At 59.8% G+C, this 19,583-nt stretch overlaps 1 protein-coding gene across 2 annotated transcripts in view; it reads right to left on the bottom strand.

Annotated features, from left to right (window-relative positions):
- plekhm3 (pleckstrin homology domain containing, family M, member 3) overlaps positions 1–19,583 on the bottom strand; it is a 181,950-nt gene that overhangs the window by 42,895 nt on the left and 119,472 nt on the right. For both annotated transcript variants that reach the window (XM_072482654.1, XM_072482645.1), the window contains exon 6: positions 12,538–12,601. In XM_072482654.1, the coding sequence (XP_072338755.1) occupies positions 12,538–12,601 (64 nt within the window). The remainder of the gene's footprint in view (positions 1–12,537; positions 12,602–19,583) is intronic.

Raw genomic sequence — 19,583 nt, 5'->3', positions numbered from 1 at the left:
GGGGGAGGGAGAGCGAGGCGAGGGGGAGGGAGAGCGAGGCGAGGGGGAGGGAGAGCGAGGCGAGGGGGAGGGAGAGCGAGGCGAGGGGGAGGGAGAGCGAGGCGAGGGGGAGGGGGAGGGAGAGCGAGGGGGATGGAGAGCGAGGCGAGGGGGAGGGAGAGCGAGGCGAGGGGAGGGAGAGCGAGGCGAGGGGAGGGAGAGCGAGGCGAGGGGGAGGGGGAGGGAGAGAGGCGAGGGGAGGGATAGAGAGGCGAGGGGAGGGATAGAGAGGCGAGGGGGAGGGAGAGAGAGAGAGAGACGAGGGGGAGGGAGAAAGAGAGAGGCGAGGGGGAGGGAGAGAGAGAGAGGCGAGGGGGAGGGAGAGCGAGGCGAGGGGGAGGGAGAGCGAGGCGAGGGGAGGGGGAGGGAGAGCGAGGCGAGGGGAGGGAGAGCGAGGCGAGGGGAGGGAGAGCGAGGCGAGGGGGAGGGAGAGCGAGGGGAGGGAGAGCGAGGGGAGGGGGAGGGAGAGCGAGGCGAGGAGAGCGAGGCGAGGGGGAGGGAGAGCGAGGCGAGGGGGAGGGAGAGCGAGGCGAGGGGGAGGGAGCGCGAGGCGAGGGGGAGGGAGCGCGAGGCGAGGAGGAGGGAGAGGGGGAGGGAGAGAGGCGAGGGGAGGGATAGAAAGGCGAGGGGGAGGGATAGAAAGGCGAGGGGGAGGGAGAGAGAGGGGAGGGGGAGCGAGGCGAGGGGGAGGGAGAGCGAGGCGGGGGAGGGAGAGCGAGGTGAGGGAGGGAGAGCGAGGCGAGGGGGAGGGAGAGCGAGGCGAGGGGGAGGGAGAGCGAGGCGAGGGGGAGGGAGAGCGAGGCGAGGGGGAGGGAGAGCGAGGCGAGGGGGAGGGAGAGCGAGGCGAGGGGGAGGGAGAGCGAGGCGAGGGAGAGCGAGGCGAGGGAGAGCGAGGCGAGGGGGAGGGAGAGCGAGGCGAGGGGGAGGGAGAGCGAGGCGAGGGGGAGGGAGAGCGAGGCGAGGGGGAGGGAGAGCGAGGCGAGGGGGAGGGAGAGCGAGGCGAGGGGGAGGGAGAGCGAGGCGAGGGGGAGGGAGAGCGAGGCGAGGGGGAGGGAGAGCGAGGCGAGGGGGAGGGAGAGCGAGGCGAGGGGGAGGGAGAGCGAGGCGAGGGGGAGGGAGAGCGAGGCGAGGGGGAGGGAGAGCGAGGCGAGGGGGAGGGAGAGCGAGGCGTGGGGGAGGGAGAGCGAGGCGTGGGGGAGGGAGAGCGAGGCGAGGGGGAGGGAGAGCGAGGCGAGGGGGAGCGAGGCGAGGGGGAGGGAGAGCGAGGGGGAGGGAGAGCGAGGCGAGGGGGAGCGAGGCGAGGGGGAGGGAGAGCGAGGCGAGGGGGAGGGAGAGCGAGGCGAGGGGGAGGGAGAGCGAGGCGAGGGGGAGGGAGAGCGAGGCGAGGGGGAGGGAGAGCGAGGCGAGGGGGAGGGAGAGCGAGGCGAGGGGGAGGGAGAGCGAGGCGAGGGGGAGGGAGAGCGAGGCGAGGGGGAGGGAGAGCGAGGCGAGGGGGAGGGAGAGCGAGGCGAGGGGAGGGAGAGCGAGGCGAGGGGAGGGAGAGCGAGGCGAGGGGGAGGGAGAGCGAGGCGAGGGGGAGGGAGAGCGAGGCGAGGGGGAGGGAGAGCGAGGCGAGGGGGAGGGAGAGCGAGGCGAGGGGGAGGGAGAGCGAGGCGAGGGGGAGGGAGAGCGAGGCGAGGGGGAGCGAGAGAGAGGGAGAGAGAGAGAGGCGAGGGGGAGGGGGAGAGAGAGGCGAGGGGGAGGTAGAGAGAGAGAGAGAGGCGAGGGGGAGGGAGAGAGAGCGATGCGAGGGGGAGGGAGAGAGAGCGAGGCGAGGGGGAGGGAGGGAGAGCGAGGCGAGGGGGAGGGAGAGCGAGGCGAGGGGGTGGGAGAGCGAGGCGAGGGGAGGGAGAGCGAGGCGAGGGGGAGAGAGAGCGAGGCGAGGGGGAGAGAGAGCGAGGCGAGGGGGGGGAGAGCGAGGCGAGGGGGAGGGAGAGCGAGGCGAGGGAGAGCGAGGCGAGGGAGAGCGAGGCGAGGGGGAGGGAGAGCGAGGCGAGGGAGAGCGAGGCGAGAGGGAGGGAGGGAGAGCGAGGCAAGGGGGAGGGAGAGCGAGGCGAGGGGGAGGGAGAGCGAGGCGAGGGGGAGGGAGAGCGAGGCGAGGGGGAGGGAGAGCGAGGCGAGGGGAGGGAGAGCGAGGCGAGGGGGAGGGAGAGCGAGGCGAGGGGGAGGGAGAGCGAGGCGAGGGGAGGGAGAGCGAGGCGAGGGGGAGGGAGCGCGAGGCGAGGCGGAGGGAGCGCGAGGCGAGGAGGAGGGAGAGGGGGAGGGAGAGAGGCGAGGGGAGGGATAGAAAGGCGAGGGGGAGGGATAGAAAGGCGAGGGGGAGGGAGAGAGAGGCGACGGGGAGGGAGAGAGAGGGGAGGGGGAGCGAGGCGAGGGGGAGGGAGAGCGAGGCGGGGGAGGGAGAGCGAGGTGAGGGGAGGGAGAGCGAGGCGAGGGGGAGGGAGAGCGAGGCGAGGGGGAGGGAGAGCGAGGCGAGGGGGAGGGAGAGCGAGGCGAGGGGGAGGGAGAGCGAGGCGAGGGGAGGGAGAGCGAGGCGAGGGGGAGGGAGAGCGAGGCGAGGGGGAGGGAGAGCGAGGCGAGGGGGAGGGAGAGCGAGGCGAGGGGGAGGGAGAGCGAGGCGAGGGGGAGGGAGAGCGAGGCGAGGGGAAGGGAGAGCGAGGCGAGGGGGAGGGAGAGCGAGGCGAGGGGGAGGGAGAGCGAGGCGAGGGGGAGGGAGAGCGAGGCGAGGGGGAGGGAGAGCGAGGCGAGGGGGAGGGAGAGCGAGGCGAGGGGGAGGGAGAGCGAGGCGAGGGGGAGGGAGAGCGAGGCGAGGGGGAGGGAGAGCGAGGCGAGGGGGAGGAGAGCGAGGCGAGGGGGAGGGAGAGCGAGGCGAGGGGGAGGGAGAGCGAGGCGAGGGGGAGGGAGAGCGAGGCGAGGGGGAGGGAGGGCGAGGCGAGGGGGAGGGAGGGCGAGGCGAGGGGGAGGGAGAGCGAGGCGAGGGGGAGGGAGAGCGAGGCGAGGGGGAGGGAGAGCGAGGCGAGGGGGAGGGAGAGCGAGGCGAGGGGGAGGGAGAGCGAGGCGAGGGGGAGGGAGAGCGAGGCGAGGGGGAGGGAGAGCGAGGCGAGGGGGAGGGAGAACGAGGCGAGGGGAGGGAGAGCGAGGCGAGGGGAGGGAGAGCGAGGCGAGGGGGAGGGAGAGCGAGGCGAGGGGGAGGGAGAGCGAGGCGAGGGGGAGGGAGAGCGAGGCGAGGGGGAGGGAGAGCGAGGCGAGGGGGAGGGAGAGGGAGGCGAGGGGGAGGGAGAGGGAGGCGAGGGGGAGGGAGAGAGAGCCGAGGGGGAGGGAGAGCGAGGCGAAGGGGAGGGAGAGCGAGGCGAAGGGGAGGGAGAGCGAGGCGAGGGGGAGGGAGAGCGAGGCGAGGGGGAGGGAGAGCGAGGCGAGGGGCAGGGAGAGCGAGGCGAGGGGCAGGGAGAGCGAGGCGAGGGGGGAGGGCGAGGGGAGGGAGGGCGAGGCGAGGGGGAGGGAGGGCGAGGGGGAGGGAGGGCGAGGGGGAGGGAGGGCGAGGCGAGGGGGAGGGAGAGCGAGGCGAGGGGAGGGGGAGGGAGAGCGAGGGGAGGGGGAGGGAGAGCGAGGGGGAGGGAGAGCGAGGCGAGGGGGAGGGAGAGTGAGGCGAGGGGAGGGGGAGGGAGAGCGAGGCGAGGGGAGGGAGAGCGAGGCGAGGGGAGGGAGAACGAGGCGAGGGGGAGGGAGAGCGAGGCGAGGGGGAGGGAGAGCGAGGGGGAGGGAGAGCGATGCGAGGGGGAGGGAGAGCGAGGCGAGGGGGAGGGAGCGCGAGGCGAGGGGGAGGGAGCGCGAGGCGAGGGGGAGGGAGAGGGGGAGGGAGAGAGGCGAGGGGAGGGATAGAAAGGCGAGGGGGAGGGAGAGAGAGGCGACGGGGAGAGAGGGGAGGGGGAGCGAGGCGAGGGGGAGGGGGAGCGAGGCGAGGAGGAGGGAGAGCGAGGCGAGGGGAGGGAGAGCGAGGCGAGGGGGAGGGAGAGCGAGGCGAGGGGGAGGGAGAGCGAGGCGAGGGGGAGGGAGAGCGAGGCGAGGGGGAGAGAGAGCGAGGCGAGGGGGAGGGAGAGCGAGGCGAGGGGGAGGGAGAGCGAGGCGAGGGGGAGGGAGAGCGAGGCGAGGGGGAGGGAGAGCGAGGCGAGGGGGAGGGAGAGCGAGGCGAGGGGGAGGGAGAGCGAGGCGAGGGGGAGGGAGAGCGAGGCGAGGGGGAGGGAGAGCGAGGCGAGGGGGAGGGAGAGCGAGGCGAGGGGGAGGGAGAGCGAGGCGAGGGGGAGGGAGAGCGAGGCGAGGGGAGGGAGAGCGAGGCGAGGGGGAGGGAGAGCGAGGCGAGGGGGAGGGAGAGCGAGGCGAGGGGGAGGGAGAGCGAGGCGAGGGGGAGGGAGAGCGAGGCGAGGGGGAGGGAGAGCGAGGCGAGGGGGAGGGAGAGCGAGGCGAGGGGGAGGGAGAGCGAGGCGAGGGGGAGGGAGAGCGAGGCGAGGGGGAGGGAGAGCGAGGCGAGGGGGAGGGAGAGCGAGGCGAGGGGGAGGGAGAGCGAGGCGAGGGGGAGGGAGAGCGAGGCGAGGGGGAGGGAGAGCGAGGCGAGGGGGAGGAGAGCGAGGCGAGGGGGAGGAGCGCGAGGCGAGGAGGAGGGAGAGGGGGAGGGAGAGAGGCGAGGGGAGGGATAGAAAGGCGAGGGGGAGGGATAGAAAGGCGAGGGGGAGGGAGAGAGAGGCGACGGGGAGGGAGAGAGAGGGGAGGGGGAGCGAGGCGAGGGGGAGGGAGAGCGAGGCGGGGGAGGGAGAGCGAGGCGAGGGGAGGGAGAGCGAGGCGAGGGGGAGGGAGAGCGAGGCGAGGGGGAGGGAGAGCGAGGCGAGGGGGAGGGAGAGCGAGGCGAGGGGGAGGGAGAGCGAGGCGAGGGGGAGGGAGAGCGAGGCGAGGGGAGGGAGAGCGAGGCGAGGGGGAGGGAGAGCGAGGCGAGGGGGAGGGAGAGCGAGGCGAGGGGGAGGGAGAGCGAGGCGAGGGGGAGGGAGAGCGAGGCGAGGGGGAGGGAGAGCGAGGCGAGGGGGAGGGAGAGCGAGGCGAGGGGGAGGGAGAGCGAGGCGAGGGGGAGGGAGAGCGAGGCGAGGGGGAGGGAGAGCGAGGCGAGGGGGAGGGAGAGCGAGGCGAGGGGGAGGGAGAGCGAGGCGAGGGGGAGGGAGAGCGAGGCGAGGGGGAGGGAGAGCGAGGCGAGGGGGAGGGAGAGCGAGGCGAGGGGGAGGGAGAGCGAGGCGAGGGGGAGGAGAGCGAGGCGAGGGGGAGGGAGAGCGAGGCGAGGGGGAGGGAGAGCGAGGCGAGGGGGAGGGAGAGCGAGGCGAGGGGGAGGGAGAGCGAGGCGAGGGGGAGGGAGAGCGAGGCGAGGGGGAGGGAGAGCGAGGCGAGGGGGAGGGAGAGCGAGGCGAGGGGGAGGGAGAGCGAGGCGAGGGGGAGGGAGAGCGAGGCGAGGGGGAGGGAGAGCGAGGCGAGGGGGAGGGAGAGCAAGGCGAGGGGGAGGGAGAGCGAGGCGAGGGGGAGGGAGAGCGAGGCGAGGGGGAGGGAGAGCGAGGCGAGGGGGAGGGAGAACGAGGCGAGGGGAGGGAGAGCGAGGCGAGGGGAGGGAGAGCGAGGCGAGGGGAGGGAGAGCAAGGCGAGGGGGAGGGAGAGCGAGGCGAGGGGGAGGGAGAGCGAGGCGAGGGGGAGGGAGAGCGAGGCGAGGGGGAGGGAGAGCGAGGCGAGGGGGAGGGAGAGGGAGGCGAGGGGGAGGGAGAGGGAGGCGAGGGGGAGGGAGAGGGAGGCGAGGGGGAGGGAGAGAGAGCCGAGGGGGAGGGAGAGCGAGGCGAAGGGGAGGGAGAGCGAGGCGAGGGGGAGGGAGAGCGAGGCGAGGGGGAGGGAGAGCGAGGCGAGGGGCAGGGAGAGCGAGGCGAGGGGCAGGGAGAGCGAGGCGAGGGGGAGGGAGGGCGAGGGGAGGGAGGGCGAGGCGAGGGGGAGGGAGGGCGAGGGGGAGGGAGGGCGAGGGGGAGGGAGGGCGAGGGGGAGGGAGGGCGAGGCGAGGGGGAGGGAGAGCGAGGCGAGGGGAGGGGGAGGGAGAGCGAGGGGAGGGGGAGGGAGAGCGAGGGGGAGGGAGAGCGAGGCGAGGGGGAGGGAGAGTGAGGCGAGGGGAGGGGGAGGGAGAGCGAGGCGAGGGGAGGGAGACCGAGGCGAGGGGAGGGAGAACGAGGCGAGGGGGAGGGAGAGCGAGGCGAGGGGGAGGGAGAGCGAGGGGGAGGGAGAGCGATGCGAGGGGGAGGGAGAGCGAGGCGAGGGGGAGGGAGCGCGAGGCGAGGGGGAGGGAGCGCGAGGCGAGGGGGAGGGAGCGCGAGGCGAGGGGGAGGGAGAGGGGGAGGGAGAGAGGCGAGGGGAGGGATAGAAAGGCGAGGGGGAGGGAGAGAGAGGCGACGGGGAGAGAGGGGAGGGGGAGCGAGGCGAGGGGGAGGGGGAGCGAGGCGAGGGGGAGGGAGAGCGAGGCGAGGGGAGGGAGAGCGAGGCGAGGGGGAGGGAGAGCGAGGCGAGGGGGAGGGAGAGCGAGGCGAGGGGGAGGGAGAGCGAGGCGAGGGGGAGGGAGAGCGAGGCGAGGGGGAGGGAGAGCGAGGCGAGGGGGAGGGAGAGCGAGGCGAGGGGGAGGGAGAGCGAGGCGAGGGGGAGGGAGAGCGAGGCGAGGGGGAGGGAGAGCGAGGCGAGGGGGAGGGAGAGCGAGGCGAGGGGGAGGGAGAGCGAGGCGAGGGGGAGGGAGAGCGAGGCGAGGGGGAGGGAGAGCGAGGCGAGGGGGAGGGAGAGCGAGGCGAGGGGGAGGGAGAGCGAGGCGAGGGGGAGGGAGAGCGAGGCGAGGGGGAGGGAGAGCGAGGCGAGGGGGAGGGAGAGCGAGGCGAGGGGGAGGGAGAGCGAGGCGAGGGGGAGGGAGAGCGAGGCGAGGGGGAGGGAGAGCGAGGCGAGGGGGAGGGAGAGCGAGGCGAGGGGGAGGGAGAGCGAGGCGAGGGGGAGGGAGAGCGAGGCGAGGGGGAGGGAGAGCGAGGCGAGGGGGAGGGAGAGCGAGGCGAGGGGGAGGGAGAGCGAGGCGAGGGGGAGGGAGAGCGAGGCGAGGGGGAGGGAGAGCGAGGCGAGGGGGAGGGAGAGCGAGGCGAGGGGGAGGAGAGCGAGGCGAGGGGGAGGAGAGCGAGGCGAGGGGGAGGGAGAGCGAGGCGAGGGGGAGGGAGAGCGAGGCGAGGGGGAGGGCGAGCGAGGCGAGGGGAGGGAGAGCGAGGCGAGGGGGAGGGAGAGCGAGGCGAGGGGGAGGGAGAGCGAGGCGAGGGGGAGGGAGAGCGAGGCGAGGGGGAGGGAGAGCGAGGCGAGGGGGAGGGAGAGCGAGGCGAGGGGAGGGGGAGGGAGAGAGGCGAGGGGAGGGATAGAAAGGCGAGGGGGAGGGATAGAAAGGCGAGGGGGAGGGAGAGAGAGGCGACGGGGAGGGAGAGAGAGGGGAGGGGGAGCGAGGCGAGGGGGAGGGAGAGTGAGGCGGGGAGGGAGAGCGAGGCGAGGGGAGGGAGAGCGAGGCGAGGGGGAGGGATAGCGAGGCGAGGGGAGGGAGAGCGAGGCGAGGGGGAGGGAGAGCGAGGCGAGGGGGAGGGAGAGCGAGGCGAGGGGGAGGGAGAGCGAGGCGAGGGGGAGGGAGAGCGAGGCGAGGGGGAGGGAGAGCGAGGCGAGGGGGAGGGAGAGCGAGGCGAGGGGGAGGGAGAGCGAGGCGAGGGGGAGGGAGAGCGAGGCGAGGGGGAGGGAGAGCGAGGCGAGGGGGAGGGAGAGCGAGGCGAGGGGGAGGGAGAGCGAGGCGAGGGGGAGGGAGAGCGAGGCGAGGGGGAGGGAGAGCGAGGCGAGGGGGAGGGAGAGCGAGGCGAGGGGGAGGGAGAGCGAGGCGAGGGGAGGGAGAGCGAGGCGAGGGGGAGGGAGAGCGAGGCGAGGGGGAGGGAGAGCGAGGCGAGGGGGAGGGAGAGCGAGGCGAGGGGGAGGGAGAGCGAGGCGAGGGGGAGGGAGAGCGAGGCGAGGGGGAGGGAGAGCGAGGCGAGGGGGAGGGAGAGCGAGGCGAGGGGGAGGGAGAGCGAGGCGAGGGGGAGGGAGAGCGAGGCGAGGGGGAGGGAGAGCGAGGCGAGGGGGAGGGAGAGCGAGGCGAGGGGGAGGGAGAGCGAGGCGAGGGGGAGGGAGAGCGAGGCGAGGGGAGGGAGAGCGAGGCGAGGGGGAGGGAGAGCGAGGCGAGGGGGAGGGAGAGCGAGGCGAGGGGGAGGGAGAGCGAGGCGAGGGGGAGGGAGAGCGAGGCGAGGGGGAGGGAGAGCGAGGGGGAGGGAGAGCGAGGCGAGGGGAGGTAGAGCGAGGCGAGGGGGAGGGAGAGCGAGGCGAGGGAGAGCGAGGCGAGGGGGAGCGAGTCAAGGGGGAGCGAGTCAAGGGGGAGCGAGTCAAGGGGGAGCGAGTCAAGGGGGAGCGAGTCAAGGGGGAGCGAGTCAAGGGGGAGCGAGGCGAGGGGGAGCGAGGCGAGGGGGAGCGAGGCGAGGGGGAGCGAGGCGAGGGGGAGCGAGGCGAGGGGGAGCGAGGCGAGGTGGAGCGAGGCGAGGAGGAGCGAGGCGAGGGGGAGCGAGGCGAGGGGGAGGGAGAGCGAGGCGAGCGGGAGGGAGAGAGAGGTGAGGGGGAGGGAGAGAGAGGCGAGGGGGAGGGAGAGAGAGGCGAGGGGGAGGGAGAGAGAGGCGAGGGGGAGGGAGAGAGAGGTGAGCGGGAGGAAGAGAGAGAGGCGAGGGGGTGGGAGAGAGAGACGAGGGGAAGGTAAGGCGAGTGGGAGGGAGAGAGAGGCGAGGGCGAGGGGGAGGGGGAGGGAGAGGGAGAGAGAGAGAGAGAGAGAGAGAGGGGGTTTGCGGCCTCTGCCAAAATGCCTTCTTTGACTAACTGCACAAAAAGAAAGGCAGACACATCGCATCTCTTATGTTGTGTAGCTGGTGCGCAATACCAATGCATTCTTACATACCAGTCATAGCAATTCATGTGAAGTGAAAGAAAGAGCAACTATTACTATACTTAAAGCAAGACAAATGTTTTTTTAAATATTTTTATTTTCCTCCTTTTTCACATTTTCTCCCAAATCTATACCCACCAACAATAAACAATAATCAATAACAAATATGTCAATCCGCATATCAATAACAACAATCCTATCCTCCCACCAAACCCCAAACAACTGCCCGCATGTTAACATAAACAAATAACAAAAAGAAATCAGGAATCACCCAGTCACCATTTACACATACAATCGCCCTCCCCCCAGCCCTCGCAACATCCCCCCCTAATGTTCGATGTTATCCAATTCTTGAAGGTGCATAATGAATAACGCCCATGAATTGTTGAACCCCCTCCACCTTCCCCTCAGTTCAAACTGAACCTTCTCAAGACTCAAGAATTCCAACAGGTCCCCCGCCATGCCAGGGCACAGGGTGGAGAGGTTGCTCTCCATCCCATCAGGATCCACCTTCGGGCGATCAAGGAGGCGAAGGCTACAACATCTGCCTCCGCACCCGTTTCCAACCCTGGCTGGCCCAACACCCCGTGGGCCCGGGATGTCTTGCACTCATAAGAGCATTTTCCACAACTACCCGACATCTCAAAGCACTTTACAGCCAACAAAGCAGTTTTGAAGCACAGTGATTGTCGTAATGCAGGAAACACAGCAGCAAATATGCGCACAGCAAACTCCTACAAACTAATCTGTTTTTTGTGATGTTGATTGAGGGATAAATGATCCAAATAGCGCCAAGGGCTATTTCACATCCACCCAAGCAGGCAGACTGCAGGCCTCGATTTAATGTTTCTCCTAGAAAGACAGCATCTCAGACAATGCCACAGTCTCCCTACTGAAATGGAGTGCCAACCTTAACATTTGTGTTCAAGACCTGGAGAGTGACTTAAACCCTGAACCTTCAAACTCAAGAGGCCGAGAATACTACCAACAGAGCCACAACTGATATTAAAACCTACCACTGTTAAAATCAGACTTTTCTCATTTAGAAAGGAAAGAAACGGTATTTATATTGTGCCTTTTACCACCTCAGTCCATCCCAAAACACTCTGCAGCTAACAAAATACTTTTGGAAGTATAGTCACTATTGTAATGTAGGGAACACAACCAAGTGTGCAAAAATTAGCCTCGATGCCCTTGATTGGGGAGAGGCAAAATCTACTCCTTTGTCGTGTCCAGTCAGCCTGGCTGGAACAAGCTCGGCTTTGGGTGATACCAAATCAGACTCGGTCTCTGTGACCACACGTGTCGAGTAAACTGCCAACAGTCACAGGCAAAACTTGTACACTCTGATAATGGACAATGGTGTCGGTGCCAAAAAACAAAAATCAACGCCTTTAGGAGTCAAGAAAATTGGCAGGAAAAATCAATCACTGTCAAGCAAGTACAGCCTTTTTATTTTAAGCATGAAGAATTTCCCTGACTTCCTTTTTAATTGCACAGATTGTTCAGGCAGGATCTAGACATTAAATCACAAAAAAATGCTTGGTTATTTTAGTTACGGTGAACAGCTCCATTCAATGCAACACGTTGCTCTGGGGACTGCATGTGCCACTTCCCATGTCCACAGGCGGATCTGATCTATTGACTAGATTCGGGTCATGCTAAACCACAATCTGCGGGGACGGACTAGGAACAGGTTTGAGCTTGTTTCCCAAATAAACAATCTGACAATCTGAACATATAAAAGAGGACAGGACAGCCCAAAGGGTTTTGAAAAGCTGCTGAAAGAACTCTGTGCCTGCTATATGATATTTCCACCTGATTAGAGCCACTTACTTGAACTACAATCCCAATCTGTAGGCTTTCTGTTGTTATTAACTGACTTTTACATCAATGGTGTGCCAAAATGCTTGCGACAACTGCCTGACGCACTATTTGTGCAAATGTCTTGCACATCCCAATTCCCTTTGTCCGGTCATAGAATGCCTACAGTGCAGAAGGAGGCCATTCAGCCCATTGAGTCTGCACTGACACTCTAAAAGAGCACTCCACCCAAGCCCACTTCCTGCCCTATCCCAATAACCCTTTAACGTTACCTACACATCTCTGGACACTAGGGAGCAATTTAGCATGGCCAATCCACCTAGCCTACACATCTTTGGACTGTGGGAGGAAACCGGAGCACTCAGAGGAAATCCATGCAGACATGGGGAGAACGTGCAAATTCCACACAGTCACCCAAGGCCAGAATTGAACCCGGGACCCTGGTGCTGTGAGGGAGCAGTGCTATCCACTGTGCAGCTCCATTGGCAGCAGTGCTTTCAGTTGCCTTGGACAAGCTCTGGAATTTCCTCCCTAAATCTCTCTGCCTTTCTTCCCCTCTCTCCTCAATGCGCTCGTTAAAATCTACTTCTTTGGCCAAGCTGATGGTCATCAGTCCCAATACTTATTTTAATGTGGGTCAGTGTCAAATTCTACCTGAATGTGCTCCTTTTAAGCATTTGGGATGGTTTACTATGTTACCGGCGCTATGTAAATGCAACTTGTTGCTGTTTCATAATGCTTCATATCAAGTGGTTTCATGTGTGCCAGTTACAGCAGAGGTGAAACTGCTTTTGTTCATCCAGTGATGACAGCAACAGTGCTTGGTCACTGCGCGCACACAGACATGACTTGCATTCATATTGCACCTTAGTAAAATGCCCCACAATGTTTCACAGTAGTGTTATCAAAACAAGCCTGACAAAAGTAAACAAAAGCTTGGTAAAGATTTTGACAGTCTGGGGCGGCAAGGCGGCGCAGTGGTTAGCACTGCTGCCTCGCAATGCCAGGGACACGGGTTTGATCCCGGCCCCAGATCACTATTTGTGTGGAGTTTGCACATTTTCCCCGTGTCTGCGTGGGTCTCACCCCCCCAACCCAAAAAGATGTGCAGGGTAGGTGAATTGTCCACGCCAAATTGCCCCTAAATTGGAAAAAAAAAGAATTGGGTACTCTAAATTTGTATTTAAAAAAAAGATTTTGATGGTCTTAAAAGAGAGAGAAGTATCCAAAGATGTACAGGTTAGGTGGGGTTACTGGGATGGGGCCGAGGTAGTGTTCTTTTAGAGGGTTGGAGCAGGCGCGATGGACCGAATGGCCTCCTTCTGTACTGTAGGAATTCTATGATCCTAGGTGGAAGGAGGCACAGGCACCAATAGTGGGGAGAAGGAAATGAAGAAGAGGGTCACATCAAAAATGGGCAACTGATGTTCATCTACCCAAACGGAGAACGAGTACATGGAGAAAGATTGTACTCTGCCCCTCCCAGTGCCCTGGTTAAGCTTGGATAATACAGCAGAGACGGGCTGTAGAACCCAGACAATCTCGATGGATTGGTTATTTTTAACAGGCACTGTGCCTCGGAAGCTGGAGTGAACAGTCGTGGTGTTACATACCTGCTGAAGGTCAGCTAATGAGTACAAATGCACGTGTTGCAGAATGTATTCCCTGGGAAAAATCCTGCAGAGAGAAAATAAATTGAAGTGTTAGAAACCTTATTGTGTTGTTACGATCTCTAAATTACCAAGTTAAATATGCATCTGAGCCATCTTGTAAAAGAGCGAGCTTTGCCACTGCGGCACTACAAAGCTGTGTCATGAAATTCAATATCCATCTGCTTATCTGACCTCGCAGTTGTTTCTGCTTTTCCCTCTCACACCCCAGAAAGCAGTGGAGCTTGTTGCAATATAGCTTTATGGGAACTGGCAGCTGTCCGGTATCTCATCGAGCGGCCATTCTTCAAGCAACAGCCTTGATAGCAAGTGAAGGACTTCATGGTGGAGCCTCATTTCAGCATTACCCAATGTTCATATGCGTAAAGTTTCCAGCCACCAGCACTAGATAGCAACATCAATAATAGGAAACCAAGACGATTTATTTTCCCTTGGGAGGCCAGAGGATACAGGGGCCTTTTGTTATGTCACGAAGAAAAGATAGGAAAGACTCCCATTTATACAATGCCTTCCATAATGCTAGGATGCCCTAATCCGCTTTACAGCGATGCTTTTGAAGTGCAGTCACTGTTGTAATGGAGGAAAGTCGGCAGCCAATTTGCACATAGCAAGGTCCTATAATCAGCAATGGCACCAGGGAAACCCATAGTGCCACAGGATCTTTTTACATGATGGGACCTCAATTTAACACATCATCTGACAATGCAGCACTCACACAGTACTGCAATGTCAACCCGGATTTTGGAGTGAAAGTGCGACCAACCGACATGCATTACGCCTGGTAAATCAGCATAGATCAGAGAATGAACACCACCCAGGGCAATTATGCAAAGATCATTTGGACTTCTAGAAGGGATCCTAATGATGAGAAAGAATCTTATAAGAGTGTATTTACTGGGATAGAGAAACTGCACGCAGAACAATACTCCCACAGTCCAAAGATGTGCAGGTTAGGTGGATTGGCCATGCTAAATTGCCCTTAGTGTCCAAAATTGCCCTTAGTGTTGAGTGGGGTTGCTGGGTTACGGGGCCCCCCAGAGCGCAGGAGAGAGGGGGGGAGCCAGAGCGCGGGAGAGAGGGTGGGGGAGCCAGAGCACGGGAGAAAGGGGGGGGGGCAGAATGCGGGAGAGATGGGGGGGCAGAGCACAGGAGAGAGAGAGCAAAGGAGAGAGGGGAGGGGGGCAGAGCGTGGGAGAGAGAGGGGGGGGCCAGAGCGTGGGAGAGAGGGGGGAGCCAGAGTGCGGGAGAGAGAGGGGGCCAGAGCACGGGAGAGGGGGGGGGGCAGAGCACGGGAGAGATGAGGGAGCCAGAGCACGGGAGAGAGGGGGGGGGGGGGGCAGAGCACGGGAGAGGGGTGGGGAGCCGGAGCGCGGGCGAGAGGCACAGAGCGGGAGAGAGGCACAGAGCGGGAGAGAGGCTCAGAGCGGGAGAGAGGCTCAGAGCGGGAGAGAGGCACAGACAGAATTCTCTCTGTCTACACATAGAATCCCTAAAGTGCAGAAGGAAGCCATTCAACCCATTGGGTCTATGCCAACCCCCTGGAAAGAGCACCCTATCTGGGCCCAGACCCCACACTATCCCGATTACGCCACCCAGGACCAAGTTAGCACAGCCAATGTACCTAACCTGCACATCTTTGGACTGTGGGAGGAAACCGGAGCACTCGAAAGAAACCAACGCAGACACGGGGAGAACGTGCAAACCCCACACGGTCACCCGAGGTCGGAATAAAACATAGGTCCCTGGTGCTGTGAGGCAACAGCGCTAACCACTGTAACACAGTGTTGGCCGGCACTGTCAGAAACATATACAGCCACACAGTTGAGGGTGTTATGGGCTTGCACAATTGCTCTCTATGTATGATGCCCTATTCCACCCATGAAGCTCTCCCACATTATGCATTTTTCATTCTGTTCAGCTCCCTGTATAACAATCAGCATATTTAAAGGACAATTGGCTATATTTGGGGTTTGCCATTTTTTTTGTGTTAAAAGACTTGCAACAGGCATAGCTGCCATACAAAGCCTGCAGCTTACACCCTGCACTGACCTATCTACGGTTGCTGATAGACACGAGCCAGTGGCCGCGTTAATGAGGGTATAGGCTGCAGCCCTGCAGCATTGCAATACAATCAAATGTTGTAGCTTGTGTTCGCCAGGAAAGTAGATAGCGCTAATCATTGCTCATTGGAGGGCAGCAAGGTTAGCATTGCTGCCTCACGGCGCCGAGGTCCCAGGTTTGATCCCAGCTCTGGTCACTGTCCATGTGGAGTTTGCACATTCTCCCCGCATCTGCGTGGGTTTCGCCCCCATAACCCAAAGATGTGCAGGCTAGGTGGATTGGCTGTGCTAAATTGTCCCTTAATTGGAAAAAATGAATTGGGTACTCTAAAATTTAAAAAAAAAAAATTATTGTTCATTGGTAGCTCTCTCACTTCTGTGTCAGAAGGTTGTGACTTCTCCAAAGACTTCAGCATAAAATACAGACTCACATTCCAGTGTGCTACCGAGGGACTGTTGCACTGGATGAGAAGCAAAATTGTTTGCCCCCCTCAGCTGGATGTAAAAGCTCCTTTGAACAAGAGCTGGCATTTTCTCCTTCGACATTATTCCAACCCCTCACCAACACACAAAAACAGATTCTTCTTAGGCAGTCCCTCTGGGTCAAAAATTACTTGCTTCCGTGCTAAAAATGCGTTCTCAGGTGACTGAGTCCCATGCACGACCTACAGTCTGTCACAGGGGGGACAGACGGTAGTTGAAGGAGAGGGTGAGTGGGGTAACCTGGCTGCCATGCGTTCCTTTCGCTAGGCTTGAACAGGTGCCGGAATGTGGCGGCTAGGGGCTTTTCACACTTCATTGAAGCCCACTTGTGACAATAAGCGATTTTCATTTTTCATTTCAACTTGCTCTCGGCGCTGAACCAAAGGTGTTCTGCTCCTTGCCAGATGCTTTTTCTCCATTTGTCAGTCTTTGGCCAAGGATTTCCAGGAGGATGGTGACAAATTTTGGTGGCAGCCGAAACAAAGGATGACGCCCCATTATACCTTGCGTTTGACAGTACTGAAGGCATTTGTGAGGTCAAAGAAGGCAAATTATCTCGTCATTCCTGTTTCTGAGATCTTGCTGGGTGCAAATTGGCTGTCACGTTCCCTACATTACAACAGTGGTGACACTTCAAATGTCCTTCATTGGCTATTAAGTGCCTGAGGTGGTGAAAGTCTCCACAGAAATGCAAGCCTGTCCGTCTGTCTTTCTTTTGTAACAACTTCTTTGAATGCAGAGGTGGTGTGCAAAATCAACCAGGTTTCTGCCCCTGATTGCCATCAGTGATGGGGAAAATCAGGTTCGCTGGCATGTTCTTCCATACTTTAATAACCTGACCTGGGGGGCGGGGGGGGAAGCACAATGGTGCACTGGTTAGCACTGCTGTTCACAACGCTGAGGACCCAGTTTCGATCCCGGCCCTGGGTCCCTGCCCGAGTGGAGTTTGCACATTCTTCCAGTGTCTGCATGGGTTTCACCCCCAGAACATAAAGATGCGCAGCGTAGATGGTTTGGCCACGCTAAATTGTCCCTTAATTGGGGAAAGAAGAATTGGGTAGTTTAAATTTAAAAAAAAACACTTGAATAACCTGTTGAAATTTATTGCCTGGGCTCACCAGTGGAAGTTAGAGGAGGACTAAGAGGAAGTTAGGGGATTTTCACAGTAACTTCATTGCAGTGTTAATGTAAGCCTACTTGTGACAATCATTGAAAAAAAAAAAATTTAGAGTACCCAATTCATTTTTTCCAATTAAGGGCCAATTTCATGTGGCCAATCCACCTACCCTGCACATCTTTGGGTTGTGGGGGCGAAACCCACGCAGGCACAGGGAGAATGTGCAAACTCCACATGGACAGTGGCTCAGAGCCGGAATCGAACCTGGGACCTCGGCACCGTGAGGCAGCAGTGCTAACCCACTGCGCCACCGTGCTGCCCTACTTGTGACAATAATAAAGATTATGACTGCCCACATGGAAAGGAGAAAGGGAGAGTAGAAAAACTGCCCGAAAAAGTAGATTGCGGTGGGAGAAAACAGTTTAGCTAATAGTTGGGTTATTGCCATGCCAACAGTCCGGAATAGGAATAAATCTGTCTGCTTGCTAATGAGAGCTGTCTCGAGAATGGAGCCTGCAGCACCTGAGACAGAAAGGTGAACCCTACAAGTACCTCCTTTTTATTGTTGTGTTTACACTGAACAGTCAGTGCACTAATTACATTTGCACATCAATGAATTGCCTCATGTATACTGGGTCCCCCTTTTCATTGATGTTACAGTGATAACTTGCAATCAATATATTAGCTAGCACTACACAGTGGCTATGTTATTTTATATTAAGAGGCAAGTTATTAAATGCTGGTGATCCAGCTGGCTCAAGCTGCAGGTAATTAATTTGAGGTAGGAGCTTGCAGTCCTAAGACACATTTGGCTACTGCAATGCAAAGGGCTATGTAATTACTTCCTTTGCTTCTCTCCTGCTCTTTGTATGCAAAGCTCTGCTGTCTGTGACCAGACCCACATCAAGTCCTGTTCTGTGCGGCATGGTGGTGCAGTGGCTAGCACTGCTACCTCACGGCGCCGAGGACCCAGGTTCGGTCCCGGCCCGTGTGGAGTTTGCACATTCTCCGTGTCTGTGTGGGTTTCACCCCCACAACCCAAAGATGTGCAGGGTAGGTGAAATGGCCATGCTAATTTACCCCTTAATGGGAAAAATAATTGGATAATCTAAATATTTTTTTAAAGTCCTGTTCTGCCATCAATCCACACCCTCTCTGACCTACACTGGCTGCCAATCCAGCAAAGTGTCAAACTGAAATTTTCATCCTCATCTCCCCTTCATTGTTTCGTCTCCCCCTACTTCCTCCAGTCCCATAAACCCACAGAGAATTCTGCATTCATTCAGATCTGGCCTCCGGCATGTTAAGATGTCAGTCATAGCTCAGTCGGTAGTAATTTCACCTGTGAGTCACAAGGTTCTGGATTCAAGATTCCCAGCCCAGAATTTGAGCACAAAAAAATCTGGGCTGGGACTGAGGGCCTGCTGCTCTGTCAGAGGTGCTGTCTTTTGGATGAGGCATTAAACCCTTTTGGCACAATTCAAAGAGCAGTATCCTGGACAATATTTATCCCTGAATCAACATCACAAAAACAGATCATCTGGTCATGATAACTTTGATGTTCTTTCTGTACGTTTCCTGCAAAAGAAGTGTGACTACACTTTAAAAGTACTTAATTGGCTGTAAAGCACTTTGAGTCGTCTGGTGGTTACGAAAAGAGCTATATAAGTCGTTCTTTCTCCCCCTGATTTCCGCCCCTCCACCATTGGAGGTTGTGCGTTCAGCTGCCTAAGCCCTAATCTTTGGCATTCCCTCTCTAAACTTCTCTGCCTTTTAGGCGTTCTTTAACACCTTACCTCCTTGACCAAGTGCACTGGAATGTCATGAGGTTGTGAAAGGTTCAGTATAAAAACAAGCTCATTGTCTCTTTCCTGGCTCGAGTGCACACAGGGTCACCCAAGATCGATAGAGAAGCCCCCAGGGTGAATTTGTAGTCTGTCCAGAGTTAGTTCAGGATCAGGCAGCAAATGAGTTGCACAGATGCCCTCAGTGCTGCTGGGCTAGGGACTAGGTGGGAATAAACAGTCACCCTGGGTCACATTTCTGATCACGAACTTGGTGACTCCTGCCATAAAATGAACAGGAGCAGACTTAAATAGAGAGCAGTGTCAAGGTTTGGCGACAGCTGCCCCAACCCCCATGGCTGAATGACCTGCAGGCTGTCCAGACTCATACACAGAAGAATGTCACCTGGGCAAGGTGCCAGGGTGCAGCTGGCAGGCATGGAACCACACCCCAGCAGGAATTCAGACCTTCAGGACACAAAGAAGAAATCTTGGCGGGACTGGATTGGGAGTGGGGAGAAGGGAAAGGGGAGAGGTGGGAATTAAGTATTCAGAGTCAATCGCAGGCATTCCTCTTGGGTCCTTAAATCAAAACAGTTTGACACAGCCTTGCAACTGTCTGGGTTTATCTCCTTATCCACTTCTGTCAATCAACACAAGTTATACGGCAAGCCTTGCTGCACCTACAAGTATGGTTGAGCAATGGTGCAGTACAAAGTCTCCCATTATCACCACAATTAGTCACCCTCCTGGCAATTAAGTAGATGATTGACTGACAGGTATGTTTGGAACCAAATTAACATGACAACCATTGTTGAGTGCATGCAGTGCCAAAGCACTTGATTCTAACAATTGATTGCGAGTCCCAATCCTTCAGCCCAGCCCGCCAGATAACGTTAAGACCTTTAACTGAGTCTGGCTCGAAAGTCCGAGAGAGAGGTGCAGTTGGGGGTGGTGCTCTTTTTGAAGAGATTTCAGTGTACTCGAACACCTAAATTGAAAATTGGTCATGTGATACCCCAGAACCTGGATTCTACCTGGGAAAGCTCAGGGTCTGGAGTTTGAACATTCGCCCCATGCCTGCGTGGGTCTCACCCCACAACCCAAAGGTGTGCAGAGTAGGTGAAATATCCCTTAATTGGAAAAAAAACAATTGGATATTCTAAATTTATAAAATAAAGAAAAGCGGAGGGTCATAAACAACATAATGAGTAACAGATCTCGAGACTGTGAGAGAAGCTACTTAACAAAAGTATTTTCCTTCTATGGCAGGTTGAGGATGCAAATGTCAGGGAGAATGTGTTAGATACCACATGCTCAATAATTGGGGTCACACACTCTCCCCTGTTCCAGAAGATTGTGAATTCAAGTCGCATTTAGAGATGTAAACACAACTTAAGGCTGAAATTCGAGTGCCGTACAGAGGAAGTGCTGCATTATTGGAGGAGATGTCTTATCTGCTCTCAGGTGTACTTAAGAGGCTCGGTGGCACTATTTGAAGAAGAGCAGAAATGTTCCCCCATGCCCTGGCCAACATTTATCCCT

This window comes from Scyliorhinus torazame, chromosome 2 (genome assembly GCF_047496885.1).
Source record: "Scyliorhinus torazame isolate Kashiwa2021f chromosome 2, sScyTor2.1, whole genome shotgun sequence".
Taxonomy (NCBI): domain Eukaryota; kingdom Metazoa; phylum Chordata; class Chondrichthyes; order Carcharhiniformes; family Scyliorhinidae; genus Scyliorhinus; species Scyliorhinus torazame.
The sequence above is the reverse complement of the archived record's forward strand: the minus strand, read 5'-3'. Positions and strand labels throughout refer to the sequence as shown.